The sequence below is a fragment of the Apium graveolens genome, chromosome 3, assembly GCF_009905375.1.
Source record: "Apium graveolens cultivar Ventura chromosome 3, ASM990537v1, whole genome shotgun sequence".
Classification (NCBI taxonomy): Eukaryota; Viridiplantae; Streptophyta; class Magnoliopsida; order Apiales; family Apiaceae; genus Apium; species Apium graveolens.
This window is the reverse complement of record NC_133649.1, coordinates 108365789-108381376: the sequence shown is the minus strand read 5'-3', so window position 1 is coordinate 108381376 and position 15588 is coordinate 108365789. Positions and strand designations below refer to the sequence as shown.

The 15588-nt window shown below is 39.7% G+C and overlaps 2 protein-coding genes across 2 annotated transcripts; both read right to left on the bottom strand.

The window, feature by feature from the left end:
- Positions 1-11259: 11259 nt before the first annotated feature.
- On the bottom strand, positions 11260-11664 carry LOC141714515 (uncharacterized). Its single transcript, XM_074518030.1, has one exon. It carries the CDS (start codon positions 11662-11664, stop codon positions 11260-11262), a length of 405 nt encoding a protein of 134 aa, XP_074374131.1.
- Positions 11665-13399: 1735 nt separating this feature from the next.
- On the bottom strand, positions 13400-13726 carry LOC141714514 (putative mitochondrial protein AtMg00860). The gene has a single exon (XM_074518029.1). It carries the CDS (start codon positions 13724-13726, stop codon positions 13400-13402), a length of 327 nt encoding a protein of 108 aa, XP_074374130.1.
- Positions 13727-15588: the final 1862 nt, after the last annotated feature.

Genomic DNA, 15588 nt, shown 5'->3' with positions numbered 1-15588 from the left:
ACATTACAGCATATATGCCTTTTTAATTCCTAAAAATGTATGAATTCCTTTTCTTAATAAATTCTTTCTGATGATATCAAAACGTAGGATTTTGCATTCCTTTCAAACTTAATTGTTCCCCTTGAGTTTTGTTTTCTGATTGAGACAAACAGTGTTATGATGAGACACTTGTCTGAATGATAAAGAGTCGGGTAGGACGCCACCTAATCATGTGCTGTATGACATACGGTATGAAAGACTGGCCATCTTAAGTACTATATGGTTGTCTCATTCATATTCAAATCATTACTTCTTCTTTCTTTTTAATTCTAAGTTTATTAAAATTGTGAATCCTTCTAATAGTTTCGTTGTACCATTGCTCTTTGCGAGAGCATTTTAAACAAAAGTCAACGTATTATACACCCAGCGGGCAAAGTCTCATTTATCTCTCATGCATGGAAAGGAAACAAGGGTATATGGTGAGAATTGTAAATCACTGGCCCTAGCCAGGGATGTACTAACAGTCAAAAGAATCTACTTTAATAAGAGATACGTCTTCGAGAACGAGAATTTGTGATACGATATTTAGAATATGGATGTGATGACGTGGAAGATTAATGCGAATACCTTATCCGTTAAAGTATTGAAAGATGTGGTAGCAACTTGATTGTATATCTCTCAAGGTTTTATTAATCAGATGAATTATCTTGTTGAATCAATAAGTTTATGACCAAAGGACTAGCAAGTTAAGAACGTGCAGTTATTGAATAAGTAAGTACCAATGGCGGAATCAATATTTCTGACAATTAGTTGCAAAGAATTAATATCATTTGAGATAAGAGGATTTGACATTATTCTAAGGAGTGGATTAACTATTCAAGTGTGATGCCCAGGTAGACTGTCGTGATGGAAGATAGTTTTAAAGATGCCAAATGAGAACATGAAGAAGTTTAAAGGATAAAGGAAAGTAAAGAACTTGTTAAGAATGATTTAGGATTACGGTAACCGAAATATACGTGCTATGGTGATTATGAATAAGAGTCAGGAGCAAACCGAACTTGAAGATTTTACAGTCTCAAGATATGTTTCCAGATGAGTTACCAATATTTCCTTTAGATAAAGAAAATGCGTTTATGATTGATTTAGCACCTGAAATGAAGCCAGTGTCCAAAGCCCCACACAGAATGACACCAGATAAAAATAAAGGAGTTACCAGAGCAAATGCAGGAGATAATTAGAAGAAAAAGCAACTGGACCTAGCGTACCCCCTAAAGTGCACCGACATAATGTGTTAATAAGAAAAATGAAAGTATGAGATTATGTGTTAGCGAAAGCTCAACGAGTTTACCCTCAAGAGCAAATATCGGTCACCTCGAACCAATGATTTGTTTAATTATATGAACGAAGCAAGGTATTTTTATAAGATTGATTTAAGACTAGGTATATCACCAAGTGAAGATTGAACTTATGGACATATCAAAGATAATTTCCAGAACTCAGTACTGTGGTTATAAAATTCTAGAATTGTTAGTTGGATGGTGTTACTTAAGAAGAACCATGCAACCTATACAATGATAGCTGAGGAGTTAAAGAAGAAAGAAGCGGTATAAAAGAGTTTACCAGGTGAAAACTTTAATGGCAGGAAGTATAATTCTTAGTATAAACAGTCAGTAAGGAGGAGACAAAAAGGGGATTCAGCAGAAAATTTAAAGATAATATGAATTAAGAAAGACCAGAAGCACCAACAAAAGTAAGAAGTTTTATCATGGGCTAGTTATTATTGGAAATTTGTGTAAGATTTCTTAAAAATTGCAATATTTTGGATGAAGCTAACCAGGAAAAGCAAGAAGGTTATGTGAAAGGGAGAAGGGTGGGGAAAGTTTTGCGAAGTTAAATGAAAGAATGATTATAACACCTATTTTATCACTTTGAAAGTATTAGGGAGATTTGGTAGCTTATAGTGATACTTCTCGTAAGGGAATAGGATGTGTGTTGACGCAAAATAATAAAGTTATTACATATGCATCCAGACAACTGAAACCTTATAAACAGAAGTACCCTACTCATAACTGGGAATTAAAAGCAACAATAATATTCGTTTGAAAGATTGGGAAATATTATAAGTATAGAGAAAGATGTGAAATATATACGGACCATAAGAGTTGAAGTATGAACTCTCGAGGAAAAGCAAATGTAGTGGCAAGAGATGAGCAAGAAGGAGAGAGAATAAACATAAAGACTATACCAGAAGAATTATCTATGGAATTCTAGAAGTTGGAATTGGAAGTCAGAGTGCATGATCCAAAAAGGAGTAAGAATGTATAAGTATAACTTTTCAGTCGGGATTGTTAGAGAAAATAAAGAAGTGTCAGGAAGAGGTAGTAGATCAGGATATAAATCATTTAGTATGGGAAGAATAGTGCACACAAAAAGGACGATCAAGGTATTCTTAGGTTTTCTTCTAGAACTTGGATTCCACCAGTGATGGAACTGAAGGATGAAATTTTACAGGCAGCTCATAATTCGAAGTATTCAATCCATTCAGGGAGTACCAAGATGTATAGAGATTTAAAGGAAATTACAGGTGGTTAGATATGAAGCGGGGAATTGCAGAATGAATTAGCAGATGTTATTTATGTCAACAGAGTTAAAGTAGAGCATCAGAGATCAAGTGGATTGCTACAGTCATTGAAAGTTCTAGAGTGGAAGTGGGAGCATATCACTATGGATTTCACAGGTGGGGTTACCAAGCACAAAAACTAATCATGATGCCATTTGGCTTATAGTGGATAGATTTACTAAGTCAGCTCATTTTCTGCCTATAAACGAAAGATTTTCGCTCGATAAGTTGATCCATAGATGCCTGAAGGAAAGTGTAGTTCGTCATGAAATCCCTTTGTCTATCATATCTGATCGAGATCCAAGATTTAATTCGAGATTTCGGAAGAGTTTTCAAGAATGTTTAGGAACAAGATTGAATATGAGTACAGATTATCACCCACAGACGGATGGCCAAAGTGAAAAAAAAATAATCCAGACAATATAAGACTTATTATGTGTTTGTGCTATTGATTTCAAAGAAAATTGGGGCGAGCATTTACCTCTGATAGAATTTGCTTGCAACAACAGTTATCACGCTAGTTTCGGGATGTCACCCTAAGAAGCCCTTTATGATCGCCAATACAGATCTCCAGTGTATTAAGACGGAGTAGTAGAGCGCAAAATACTTGGACATGAATTAGTACAGCAGACAAAGAAAGTTGTCGAAGTTATCCAGGAGAGATTGATAGCTGTACCAGACCGCCAAAGGAAATAAACAGATCAATCAAGGAAAGACATGAAATTCGAAGAAGGAAGCTTAGTACTACTGAAAGTATCGTAGTGGAAGGGATTAACGAGGTTCGGAAAGAAAGAAAAACCGAGCCTAAGATATGTCGGACCTTTTAAAATTTTAAAGCACGTTGGCAAAATAGCTTTCGAGTTAACGTTACCTCCGCACATGGAGCACATTCATAATATTTTTCATGTATCGATGCTTAAGAAGTATAATCTAGACTTCAGGTATGTAATAGAATATGGGTCGATAGAGCTTCAGGCAGATTTGTCATATGTAGAGAGTCCGATAGAGATTCTAGAGGAAAGAGAGAAAGTATTAAGAAATAAAGTGGTAAAGTTAGTAAGAGTATTATGGAGAAACCCAAAGGTTGAAGAGTCAACCTGGGAATTAGAAAGTGATATGAGAGCAAAGTGTCCTCATTTATTTTCTTAGGAGATTTTGAGGACAGAATCCTTTTAAGGGGGGAAGGATGTAATATCTGGGATATATCGTGCAATTATTTTTGCTAATAGATAATTATTATATGTATTCAGTATCTATTATGTGAATTATTTAAGTGTTAAATGTGTTTGAATGTTTAAAAATGTTATTAATTAAGTATTTCAATTTTTATATGTTCCAAATAAAATATAGATAATTGTCATATCTTCCTAATTATTTTTATGTTTATTTATGAATATATAGGAATCATATGAATTTTATAAAATCTTTTTCCGGGTATTTAAAATCTATTTTATAAAAACGGGAACCAACCGACGTCATCCGTTGTTACGTTTTTAGAACCCGAAACTCTTCCGAGAACTCCTTCCTAACCTAATTGTAATATTCTGAGCATATTCCGTGTTTTGACTTTTTCGATCCGGCGTACGGTTTGTCCTGCGCGGGTCCCGGCGCAACATTTTCGATACAATATTCGTTTCGGTAAATCAATAAAACTCGTATTTTCGATAAACAGGAGCTTTTTATTAAACTATTACAATTATCACTTCGTAATACGTGTAACCAGGCGCTGAGACCAAGACCGCAGTACAAATTGTACTGATTTGGATAATTATCACGAAAACCAATACCGTTTGGATCAGTTTTTATAAATAAACGTACCGTTTTATATCTGAAATGATCCAACGGGATACTAATTTTCCGTAATTATAAATAGCCTCTATCGTATTTTATTTTGTACCGGAAATCAATTGCAAACAGTATTTACAGAGTTTTTACAGAGAAAATACTATAATTATATTTTGTTCTTCATAATCAAACACAAATTCGAAGGCGTTATCGATGTCCGATTTTGGCGTACATATATTCAAAACGAAGCTACTGAAATCTAGAATCCAAATCTTCCATCAATTTCAACCCAGAAACATCAGGTGATTTCCTATTTAATTATTTATATTCGAATTTCTTGGTATTTAAATTATGAATTTTTGTACGGATGATGGTTTGAATGATTTGATGATGGTATATTGTAGAGCTTGTTTTCCTGATCATTTTGATATATTATACTTCAAATTTGGAGTTCAATAACATGTTTAATTTTGGGTTTAATTCTCGGAATTTAGAAATTAGGGTTTATATTACTTTGAATGTTTTCAATTCGATTTGGGGGTTTCTTATTTCGGAATTGATAGACGTTCTAGAGGGGTGGGTTTTGTTCCCCTTGAAATTTGTAATCGATTCATATAAGTTGTGCAAATCGACGAGGCCTGTAGAGGAGTGAGTTGTGATTTGAACTTCTCGCCGGTGTTCTTGAAGTTTTTGGCCGGATTTTTGTTTCCAGATATCATTTGGTTTGTTTGTGGTTTGATTTGAACTCCTGTCGTGATTTGGAACGAAAACCCCACCTGAATCATGTAAAACCATGCCGTTTTTGATCGAATCGGGGCTCGCCGGGGTTATTTTCCGGTCACCGGAAACTGGGTTCTTCGCGACCCGTTTATGTTCTTGGTGACCCGGAATTCCGACCCGGTTTGACCCGGTTTTGATCCAAAAGTTCCCTAAATCAGAAGTGTTTTGGCATTTTTGCAAGTTAGTACCTGAAGTTTCCAGAACTTTAAAAATTCTAGATTTCTGTTTTGAATTCTTTCAAATTTCGGATTTCTTTTTATAAATTATTTTTAAAATTATTTTTAATTTCAGAAAAATCCGAAAATGATTATTTTAATTTCAAAAATCATTATTTTAATTCCAAAAATTATTTTTAATCCAAAAATAAATCTGAATTAATTATTTAATTAATTTTAGTTAATTTTTAATTGATTAATTAGTTAATTAATTCGAAAATTAATTGATTAATTGATTTAATTAATTATTAATTGATTTTAATTAATTATTTAATTAGAGTTAATAATTTAAAAATGATTTAAAAATTCTAAAAAATAGTTTTGAGCTTTAAAATATTATTTTAAATTAGTTCCAAGGCTCGATAATTATTATAAAATTATTTCGAAGCCAGAATTGGCCAACCGAACCTTGTTTATTACTCTGAAATTGATCTAACGACCCGTTTTAATTCCGAAAAATGTTTTAAAAATCATTTTAAATACCCGAAAGCCTGTTTATGATCCGAGACTTCTTTATAAATGAGATGTCATTGATTATTTGACGTGTTATGTGTTATATGTGACTTGTTGGATGACTGTCGGTCTATATGTTCGGTGATTACTTGTTTATAGCGTAACTTTTAATCCGTTAATCGGATTTGGGTAAAACGAAGGGTAGATAGAAGTGTATGTCGAATAGAATGGTATGAGTTAAATATTAATAGATACTTATGATGCCTAGCAGAGTAAGAAAGGCGTAAGAAAGAGAAGCAAGTGATCAGAGGATAGAAGCGAGGCATAGGAGAAGCAGACGAGTGATTGTTGAGGGGTCATTAGACAAGTACAAGTGAAGTTGAAATCGATTATGATAAGGCAAGTATTTCTAAATCTTTCTCAAGATACAATGCAAATATTTCTAAATTCTCTTGTGACATATTGTTAATACCCAAAATAGTTCTGTTTTATACTGTACACATTTTGAATCCTTCAGTCTTGAATCTGAGCTACATCATTTGATCTTTGAGCCGTAAGCCTTATTCTTTGTAAACCATTTCTTGTTGATTTACCAGATACTAAACCACACCAATAAGATACTACTCCTTAAATATATATCCATCATATATACCAAACACTGGAACAGAATTGTTTACACATACATAAATTTTTATACTCAACCATACCTTGTGATATCAAAGTACTAAAACCTTGTAAAAACACTATTCATCTAATATCCGATTATCCTACCGGCTGGAGGCCACTTCTTTTATGTATTTTGACATACCCTTTTTGGTAACTATGAATTTTTACCATGCTCTTTTACAAATGTTTTATGGTTATTGATTATGATCTGGTTTTATTGAACTCTATTGTTTATCATATTGAAATGCTTTAGAGTTGGATAGTTTTCTTTGTGTGGACCAGATTCGTGGTCAGACCATATCGATGGTCAAGTTAGGCCAACGTGTGCCTTGGATCCAGTAGTTAGAGCAGTGATGTGTGCTTTGCTCGGGGTTAGTGCGTGACTGATCAGCAGCCTAACCTTGGTTTTAAAAACTTAAAATGAATATCCAATTCTATTGACTGTTTAACAGGAAACTTGATTCTTTTGAATCACCTCGTTTATTATTGTTTAACCTCAGTTATTGATAATATGACTTGCTGAGCTAGTTAGCTCACTCTTGCGAATCTTTTTATGTATTCTACAGTTAAGAAGGATACGGTTGATAGCGAGGTTTCCCAGTTCAATGTTCGAGCTAGGATTTCAGATTATGATTGATCGAGCTAGCAGGAGCTTAATACAGTAGTGAGATAGTAAGGTTGTAAGAATAATTTCATATCAGTTGTAAATTAAATTAGTGGGATTTGGTACGTTATAATAAAAGTTAAGGTTGTGGCTTGTTTTCATACTTTAACCTGTTGCGATCCGTGGTTAAGTAAAGCAGGGTCCTTGCAAATAATATTTTATATACAGGTTTATATTTTGTGTATGTGATGTGGACCCCAAACTTCTGACCCGGGTTTGGAGGGCGCCACAATTAATCCCAGCCATTAAATCTCAACCATTTTAATCTGGGTCATCCGTTTTAAAACCCTCCAAACGTCGCCCTTTTAAAATCTTTTTGGGCGCCTATATAAGGGCCATTGCAGATTTCTCTTCCTTTTTTAACACTTTCAATTTCTCTCCACAACAGCAATTATCGTCAAGTTCATAAGTCACGGGCAATAACAACTCGATTTTTCCAGATCACCCCATTACAATCCGGGAGCACCTTCAAATTAGTAAGTCCCCCTTTCTTTTCTCAATGTTCCTTGCATTTTCATGCAAGTTTTGAGTTTTTACGGGTTTTGTATGCGAGTCCAGTGGTTTTCTTTTTCGGTTTTTAAGTGTACATTGTTGTTGTGTTTTTGGGGTCTTTTTGTTTTATGGGGTACTTCTGGGTAGACATTGGGAGTTTTCTGGGTTATGGTAGTTTCTGGGGCCTTCCATGGGTTTAAAGATGGCATGCAAGGTGTTTTTTGGCCAAGAACTCTCTTCGGGGGTTCTTGGCTTAAGAACGTCCTTCGGGAGCCGACCCAGGGGGCAGATGCGCGGTTTGGAGTTTAAAGATGGCAGGCGAAGGGTTTTTGGGGGCTAGAACTTCTTTCGGGAGACTTTCCCTTTAGAACATCCTTCGGGAGCCGACTCCAGATTCTTTTTTCCAGTTCGCTCGGTCCTAGGACATGTACTCGGCCTTCTATCATTTTTCATTTTTCCTTTATCATATCCCGAGTACATGGACTAATGTCTCTCTGTTTCTGAATACAGGGACATGGACTGAGCGAATCGCCCTCCAGAGACTTGGGACCCACAGTCGGGTACTTTGGCGGGAACGTCTTCTACTCGCCCCGAGAGAACGGGTCGGGATCTCTTCGGATCAGTGGCGAATTATCCGGCGGTGAACAATCGGTCGGAGCTGTCGAATGAGAGGATAATTTATATGTATTCTGATTTTTTTGTCCCTCAGAACTTCTTCTGGCTCTATGACCCAAGAAGAATGAGCAGATCTATGATACTCCCGGGGTGCCGGAGGGGTATGGCGACTGTGCTATCGGGATATCGGAGGCGACGTTCAAGTACGGCTTCCGAGTGCCGACACGGAAGATAGTGAAGCATTTCTTCAAATAAATGGGGATTGCTCTGTGGTAGATGGATCCCAATGGGTTCATCCACATTAACTGCTTTCAGAACCGGTGCCTTCATGCCGGAGTTACTCCTACTCCGAGGCTATTCTAGTGGCATTACGACTTCTGAAAGAACCCGAAGAGCCCGGGGTTTTATACCATCGCTCGTCGGGCTGGCCAGGAAGATTAGACGGCCACCAATTCCAGCAACAAGAACACCCATACTCACTGATGCTTCGTGTGTGGGCGGAGGTTAGCCCCAATGTCTGTCTGGAGGGATGTGAATCCCTCGCTGCTCCTTGCGCCGAGCTTGACGGAGAGGGAGAAGGAGGACTATATGGCCCTGGTAGATGTCCGCATGAGTAAGCTGGGTCCTGAAGAGTTTCAGGACAGAGACTGGCTGTTAAGTTTGTGGGTGGGGGTAACAAAATTCTCCTTCATCCATCATAGTTTTTCTTTTATTATTCTAGCAACTTTCTTTTGTTCTTTCATTTTTTTCTTCATTCTATCTCCATTATCGGTCTGACGTATATTTGTTTTTCTTTCAGTGTCTTCCAGAGAGGCCTTGATCGAGAGGAAGAAGGATAAGGCGGTTGAGAAGTGGGCCGCACAAGAGGCGGCGAGGAAGAAGGCTGCTGATAGAAGGGCCACGCTGAGTCCTTCTGAGGAGACGGAGGAGAGGCCCGAGGCTGAGAGGTTCTCGCTGCTTCGCCAGGCCCCAACTGCTTCCGAAGAGGATGAGGAGGATGAGCTGTGGTGGTCAGGGAGGGGAACCCCTCCAAAAGGACCCATAGTCGGGAGGGGGTCGTTCAGTCTTATCTCCCTGGATGGGGTGTGCTGACGTCCGACCACACTGTCTACCCAGCGAGGCAGTCCAAGAAGGAGGAGGCTTCGAACTTGTGCCACGGCCTCCATCTCCCGGCCGATCTGCCGACCTTTGCTTCGGCTTCTCCGACCGAGGCTTGCACTGAGCTTTTGTCCTTTTTGTCCCTGGTATGTTTTTAATTTTTTTTCTACTTTCGCTCGTCTTTATCCTTCAGCACCTTTCTTTTTCTTTGTTTAATGCTTTTGCCTTGTCTTTTTTATAGGCTGCTCCTTGGGCTGCGGCCGTGGAGGACAAAGTGCGGGACATGGAAACTCGGATGACCAAGGTGAAGGAGCTGGAGAAGAGGGCCACAGAGGCCGAGGAGGAACTCAAAAGGGTAAAAACCGAGAGCGAGGTCCTGGACGGTCAGGCCACTGCGCTGAAGGGAGACAAGGCCACGCTGGAGGAGGCCCTCGAGAAGGAAAACCAGAGGATCTCCCACCAGAATGTTCAGCTGAAGAAGTCCCCTAAGGAGCTTCGGAAGAAGCAAAAATGGTTGGACCAGACGGAGGAGCGCTGCTTCCAGTTCGGCGCTGACTATGTCTTGGAGAAGGCCCATGGCCTGAACTGGGATTATAAGCAGCTGCTGGACGACATCCTGGAGGATCCTATCGGTCGGCTAGTAGTTGAAGCCCCTCCTGTCTCCTCCGACGAAGACGAAGAGCTCTCGGATGAAGACCCCCAGGCCTAAGCTTTCGGCACCGAGGTGCTTGACATGACTGAAGATGATCTTGTGGCAAAGTTTGCCGTTGGTGTTTCCATGGTCATACCCAACTCTTGTAGTGGCTTCCTTCATTCATCTTCTTATAATTTTATTTTTTGTAATTGATACTCCTGCTGCCTTTGAGCTTTTATAGTTTAACTAGCCTTCGGGCTTTTATATTTTAATGCATCTTTCGTCTTTTGTCAGAATTGTTTCTTTTATTTTAACCGTGTATTCGGCCTTACTCATTTTCCATAATGATTTTAATAAAACAAATTGTATCTTCGGCTTTATTTGCCTTAACAATTTTAATAAAACGAATCACATCTTCGGCTTTATTTATTCGCCTTAATGATTTTAATAAAACGAATTGTATCTTCAGCTTCATTTGCCTTAACAATTTTAATAAAACGAATCTCATCTTCGGCTTTATCCATTCTCCTTAACGATTTTAATAACTTTAATCGCATCTTCGGCTTTATCCATTCGCCTTAACAATTTTATTGCCTTACTACCCCTTATGGCCTCGAGTGTTAAAGGTCGAAGGTGACTTCGGGTTGTTAATGCTTTAAAAGGCTGTTGTTGGGCGAAGGAACAGGGATGCTGATCGTTCTGTGATTGCCCCTTGACCAGCATGACTTTGTTCATTCCGCCAATATGGAGGAGCGACCGGTCTTCTTCGGGATCGCCCCTACACTGGGCCGTCATCGTTCTGTATATGTTTTGAATATATGCGTGATCGAGGCCGAAGGATCATGTCTTTTTTGGGATTGCCCCTAGACAGGGTTTCCTTCAGACATCTTTAATATCATTAAATAGTAAGGGAAGGTCGAAGGAAAAGGTCTTATCTTAGGATGGCCCCCTAAGGTCCTTCATTCATCCTCACCATGTGCTCATTGCAAATTAAATAATAGTGGTGGAGTGAAGGATGTTTAATTTATGTGGGATTTCCCCTATGATCTTTGCTATACATGCTTTATTAATAAATTGGACAAAGGCGGCGATCGGAGAGTTTATCGTCTTCGAGATCGCCCCTAGATAATACTCCTGCGGCCGCGTCTTTGGTACTTAATAAAGAAATGTGACAAAAGAAAGTGCATCTTTATTTATGATTGAACTGCTTACACTCCTCATATAAAATTCAAGTACAAATAACTTTTAAAGAAATTTCTTACTGATAAAACTTTCGAAGGCGACTGGCATGCCAGGTGTTTTTTATTGCTTCGCCTGATAGTGTTTCAAGCTTGTATATTCCGGGATGAACGACCTCGATCACCTTATAAGGCCCTTCCCAGTTAGGCTGAAGCTTTCCTTGTTTGGTGGGCATAGATGCAGCCAGCTCCCTCAGGACTAGGTCTCCGACTCTGAACGACCTCTTCTTAATATTGGAGTCATAATGTTGTGTCGCTTGTAGAAAGTATTTCATGTTCCTTTGGTGAGCCGCTTCTCTTTCTTCCTCCAATAAGTCCACGTTCGCCCTTAGCCCAAAGCTGTTGGTTTCCATGTTGTAGACCTTATTTCGGTATGATTCCAATCCTACTTCGACTGGGATCAGGGCTTCGGTTCCATAGGCCATTCTGAAAGGAGTTTCCCCTGTTGAAGTCCTATGGGTCGTTCGGTAGGACTACAAGATCCAAGGGAGTTCTTCTGTCCATCTTCCTTTAGCCTTGCCCAACCTCTTTTTTATCCCTTGAAAGATTACTTTGTTAGCCGCTTCTTTTGCCCCATTCCCTTGTGGGTGGGCGACTGAGCTAAATCTTTGTTCGACTCCGAGGTGGTGCAGGAACTTACGAAATTTATTTCCAATAAACTGAGTTCCATTATCATAGATACAAATCTTCAGAATTCCGAATCGGAGAATAATCTGCTCTAGGAAGAACTTCTTTGCTGCTTCTTCGGTTATGGCCGACAAAGGTCGGGCTTCAACCCACTTGGTCATGTAATCAATGGCAATTATGCAGTACTTTGCTTGCCTCGTGCTTGTTGGGAGAATGCCAACTATATCCACGGCCCACACGGTGAACGGAATGGGACTTAGTACGAAGGTCATTTCTTCTGGGGGTTGCCTCGGGACAGTGGCGAATAATTGGCACTGTACACACTTCTTGGCATATTCGCTGGCATCGGCCTTCAGGGTTGGCCATAAGAAGCCCTGGAGAAGGATTTTAAAAGCGAGGGACCGACCAGCCAGATGCTCGCCGCAGATTCCTTCGTGCACTGCCTCAAGAGCTTGACGCTGTTCTTCGGTGTTTAGGCACCTCAGGAGGGGATGACTGACTGATCAGCGATACATCCTCCCGTTGATGATGTTGTAGCTCGATGCCCTGTACTTGATCTTTAGCGCCTTCCTTCGGTCCGGAGGTAGGATACCTTTTTCCAGAAAGTTCCTTAAGGGAGTCATCCAATCGTTCCCCTGGTAAATCTCCAGACATTCTTTCTTCTCGATCAAAGGAATCTTGGCTTCGGTGAGGTAGATAGAACCAGTTAGGCTCTGTGTCTCAGCCGAAGCTAGCCTGGAAAGGGCATCCGCCCGTCCATTGTTTTCCCTACCAATTTTACTTAGCTCAAAAGTTTCAAATGACAGAGAAGCATCTTTTACCATGGTGGCGTAGGCCTTCGTCCGGGGGTCTCTCTGCTCATATTCTCCAGAGAAGTGCTTTACCACCATCATAAAGTCGCTAAAGGCCCTTAGGTGCTTCGCCTCAAGGCTTCGGGCCAACTCCATCCATGCGAGGAGTGCTTCGTACTCTGCTTCATTGTTTGTCAGAGGGAAATCGAATCTTATAGCCTGGCATATCTCGAATCCTTCGGGGCTGGAGAGAATTAAGCCGACCCCACACCTTTTCCCAGCGACTGACCCATCTACAAAGAGTTTCCATTTTCCTGGAGTCCGAATGAGCTATTCGTCGGGCGTGAGATCCTACGGCCCTGTGAATGTGCACTCGACCACGAAGTCAGCTAGAGCTTTGGCCTTGATTGCCGTTCTGGGGACATACTCAAGATCAAATTCCCCAAGTTCGAAGGACCAGGCCACTACTCTTCCCGAGGCTTCGGGCCTTGTTAAAATCTTCTTCAAAGGTTGACTGGTGACAACTTGAATCATTCGGCCTTGGAAGTAATGTCGTAATTTTCGGGAGGCCATAACCAACCCATATGCAATTTTTTCGGCATTGGGGTACCTCGTCTCTGCATCCTTGAGGATATGGGACACGTAGAATACAGGGTGTTGATTGTCTTTATAGTTTTTCACAAGCACCACCCCTAGGGTTCTATCAGACTCGGCCATATAAAGCTGGAGAGTTTCCTTCGGATCAGGCCTCATTAAGAGGTGCTTTAGTAAGGTATTCTTTCACTTCTTCGAATGCCCTTTGGCACTCGGGCCCCCACTCAAAATTCTTTGACCCTTTGAGCACGATGAAGAAGGGGAGTGCCTTTTCGGCTAATCGGGAGATGAAACACCGAAGGGCGGCAAGCCGACCGATCAGCTTCTGGATGTCTCTGATGCATTTAGGGGCTTCCATATTAACGACTGCTTCGATTTTTTTGGGGTTTGCCTCTATTCCCCGGGCACTTACCATGTAGCCCAGGAACTTGCCGCTGGAGACTCCAAAGGTGCATTTCTTCGAATTGATCCTCATGTTATTTCTTCAGAGCGTCTCGAAGCACTCTTTCAAGTCTTTAACATGATCTTGGAACAGTGATTTTACAATCATGTCATCCATATATGCTTCCATATTTCGACCGATCTACTCTTTAAAGACCTTGTTTACCATTCGTTGGAATGTGGCTCCAGCGTTTTTTAGTCCGAAGGGCATTTTGATATAAGCATAAGTCCCCTTCGGAGTTATGAACGCTGTCTTGGGCACATACTTGTCATTCATAGCAATTTGATGATAACCAGAAAAAGCATCCAAAAAATTAAGTACCCATATCATGTCGTAACGTCTATTAGCTGGTCGATGTTGGGCAAGGGGTAGTGGTCCTTCAGACATGCTTTATTGAGGCCCGTATAGTCCACGCACATCCTCCGCTTCCCATTTGACTTCTTAACAACCACCACATTGGCTAGCCAGTCGGGGTATTCAATTTCCTCGATAATTTAGCTTCCAGCAGTTTTTCCACTTCAGCTTCTATAACTTTCTGTCGTTCGACTGCAAATGTCCTCTTCTTCTGCTTTACTGGTTTGGCCTCGGGCTGCACATTCAAGCAGTGCTTAGCCGACTTGGGATCCAAGCCGGGCATGTCTTCCGGCCCCCAGGCGAACATATCATGGTATCGCCGAATGACAGCTACTACCTTTTCCTCCAAATCTGCCCCCATGTTTTTCCCAATCCGAACCATTTTTCCCGAATGGCCTGCGTACAATTCTACCTCTTCGGTTTCCGCTGCGGGTTCGGCTATCGGGCTCGAGAGATCCGCTCCAAAATTTTCTAACTCAATATTCAATGTTTCACGGCTTCCGCTGGCACTACACCATATTTGGCCTCTAGCAACACCCAAAAAAAGTGTAAAAATGACCAAAAAGTGTTACCTAAAGCAAAAAATTGGGCTATGGTTACACTTTTTGAAAATTTCGTGGTGTTGGATTTGCTCGTGCTACAATAGGGGTCTATGGTAACATTTTTTGACCCTTTGGTAACATAGCTGTAAATGTAACAATAGATACCCAATGGTTACACTTTCAGTATCTATGGTTACAAAATAAAGGTGTAACCACAGATCTATTGCAACGTACGTAAACCTTTAGTAACACTACAAAACATGTTACAATAAACTCTTTTGCAACACCTTTTTTGCTATTGTAACACAATATTCTAAAATAACTAAATTCTTTTGGTAACAGGTTTGTAGCTTATTGTAACACCTTATTTAAAAACATTCTTGTATCTACTGTAACACTCTTTCATTTATTTTTATAATTTTCCATGTTTTTGCCAATATTTAAAATATCAATTGGTTGCACTTGTTAATTTTCAAAATTTAATAAAATCTGAATCAACTTGCAACATTAAGACTTGAATACATATTTGTACTTGAGAACCGTTGATAATAGTATAAGTTCATCCCAACAAATATAAAGTTTAAGCAATCAAAATAACCAAAGTTCTAATTGATTTCATCCAAAAGCCACCAATGTACTAGTTGTAGCTAACTGAAATAAGTGAAAGGTTCTAATATCCCACAGAAACTAGTTACTAAGTACCATGCATCAATTCATTCCCAAAAAATTACTTACGTACTTAAATAAAACATAGTTCTGCTAATTAAGATACATGTCGATCAAACATCAATATTGCCATTATCTCCACTGGAGTTGCCATTTCCAGTACTGGAGTTGCTGGAGTTGCCATTTCCACTGGAGTTTCCCACTAATCCCTTGAGACGGAGGACCTCCGCATACGACATCAACATCACCCTGTTTAATCATCATAATGTAAACATGAATGATTCTTTGAACACTTCTTTTACTATATAAAAGGGTAATGTGAAGAGACTAAAA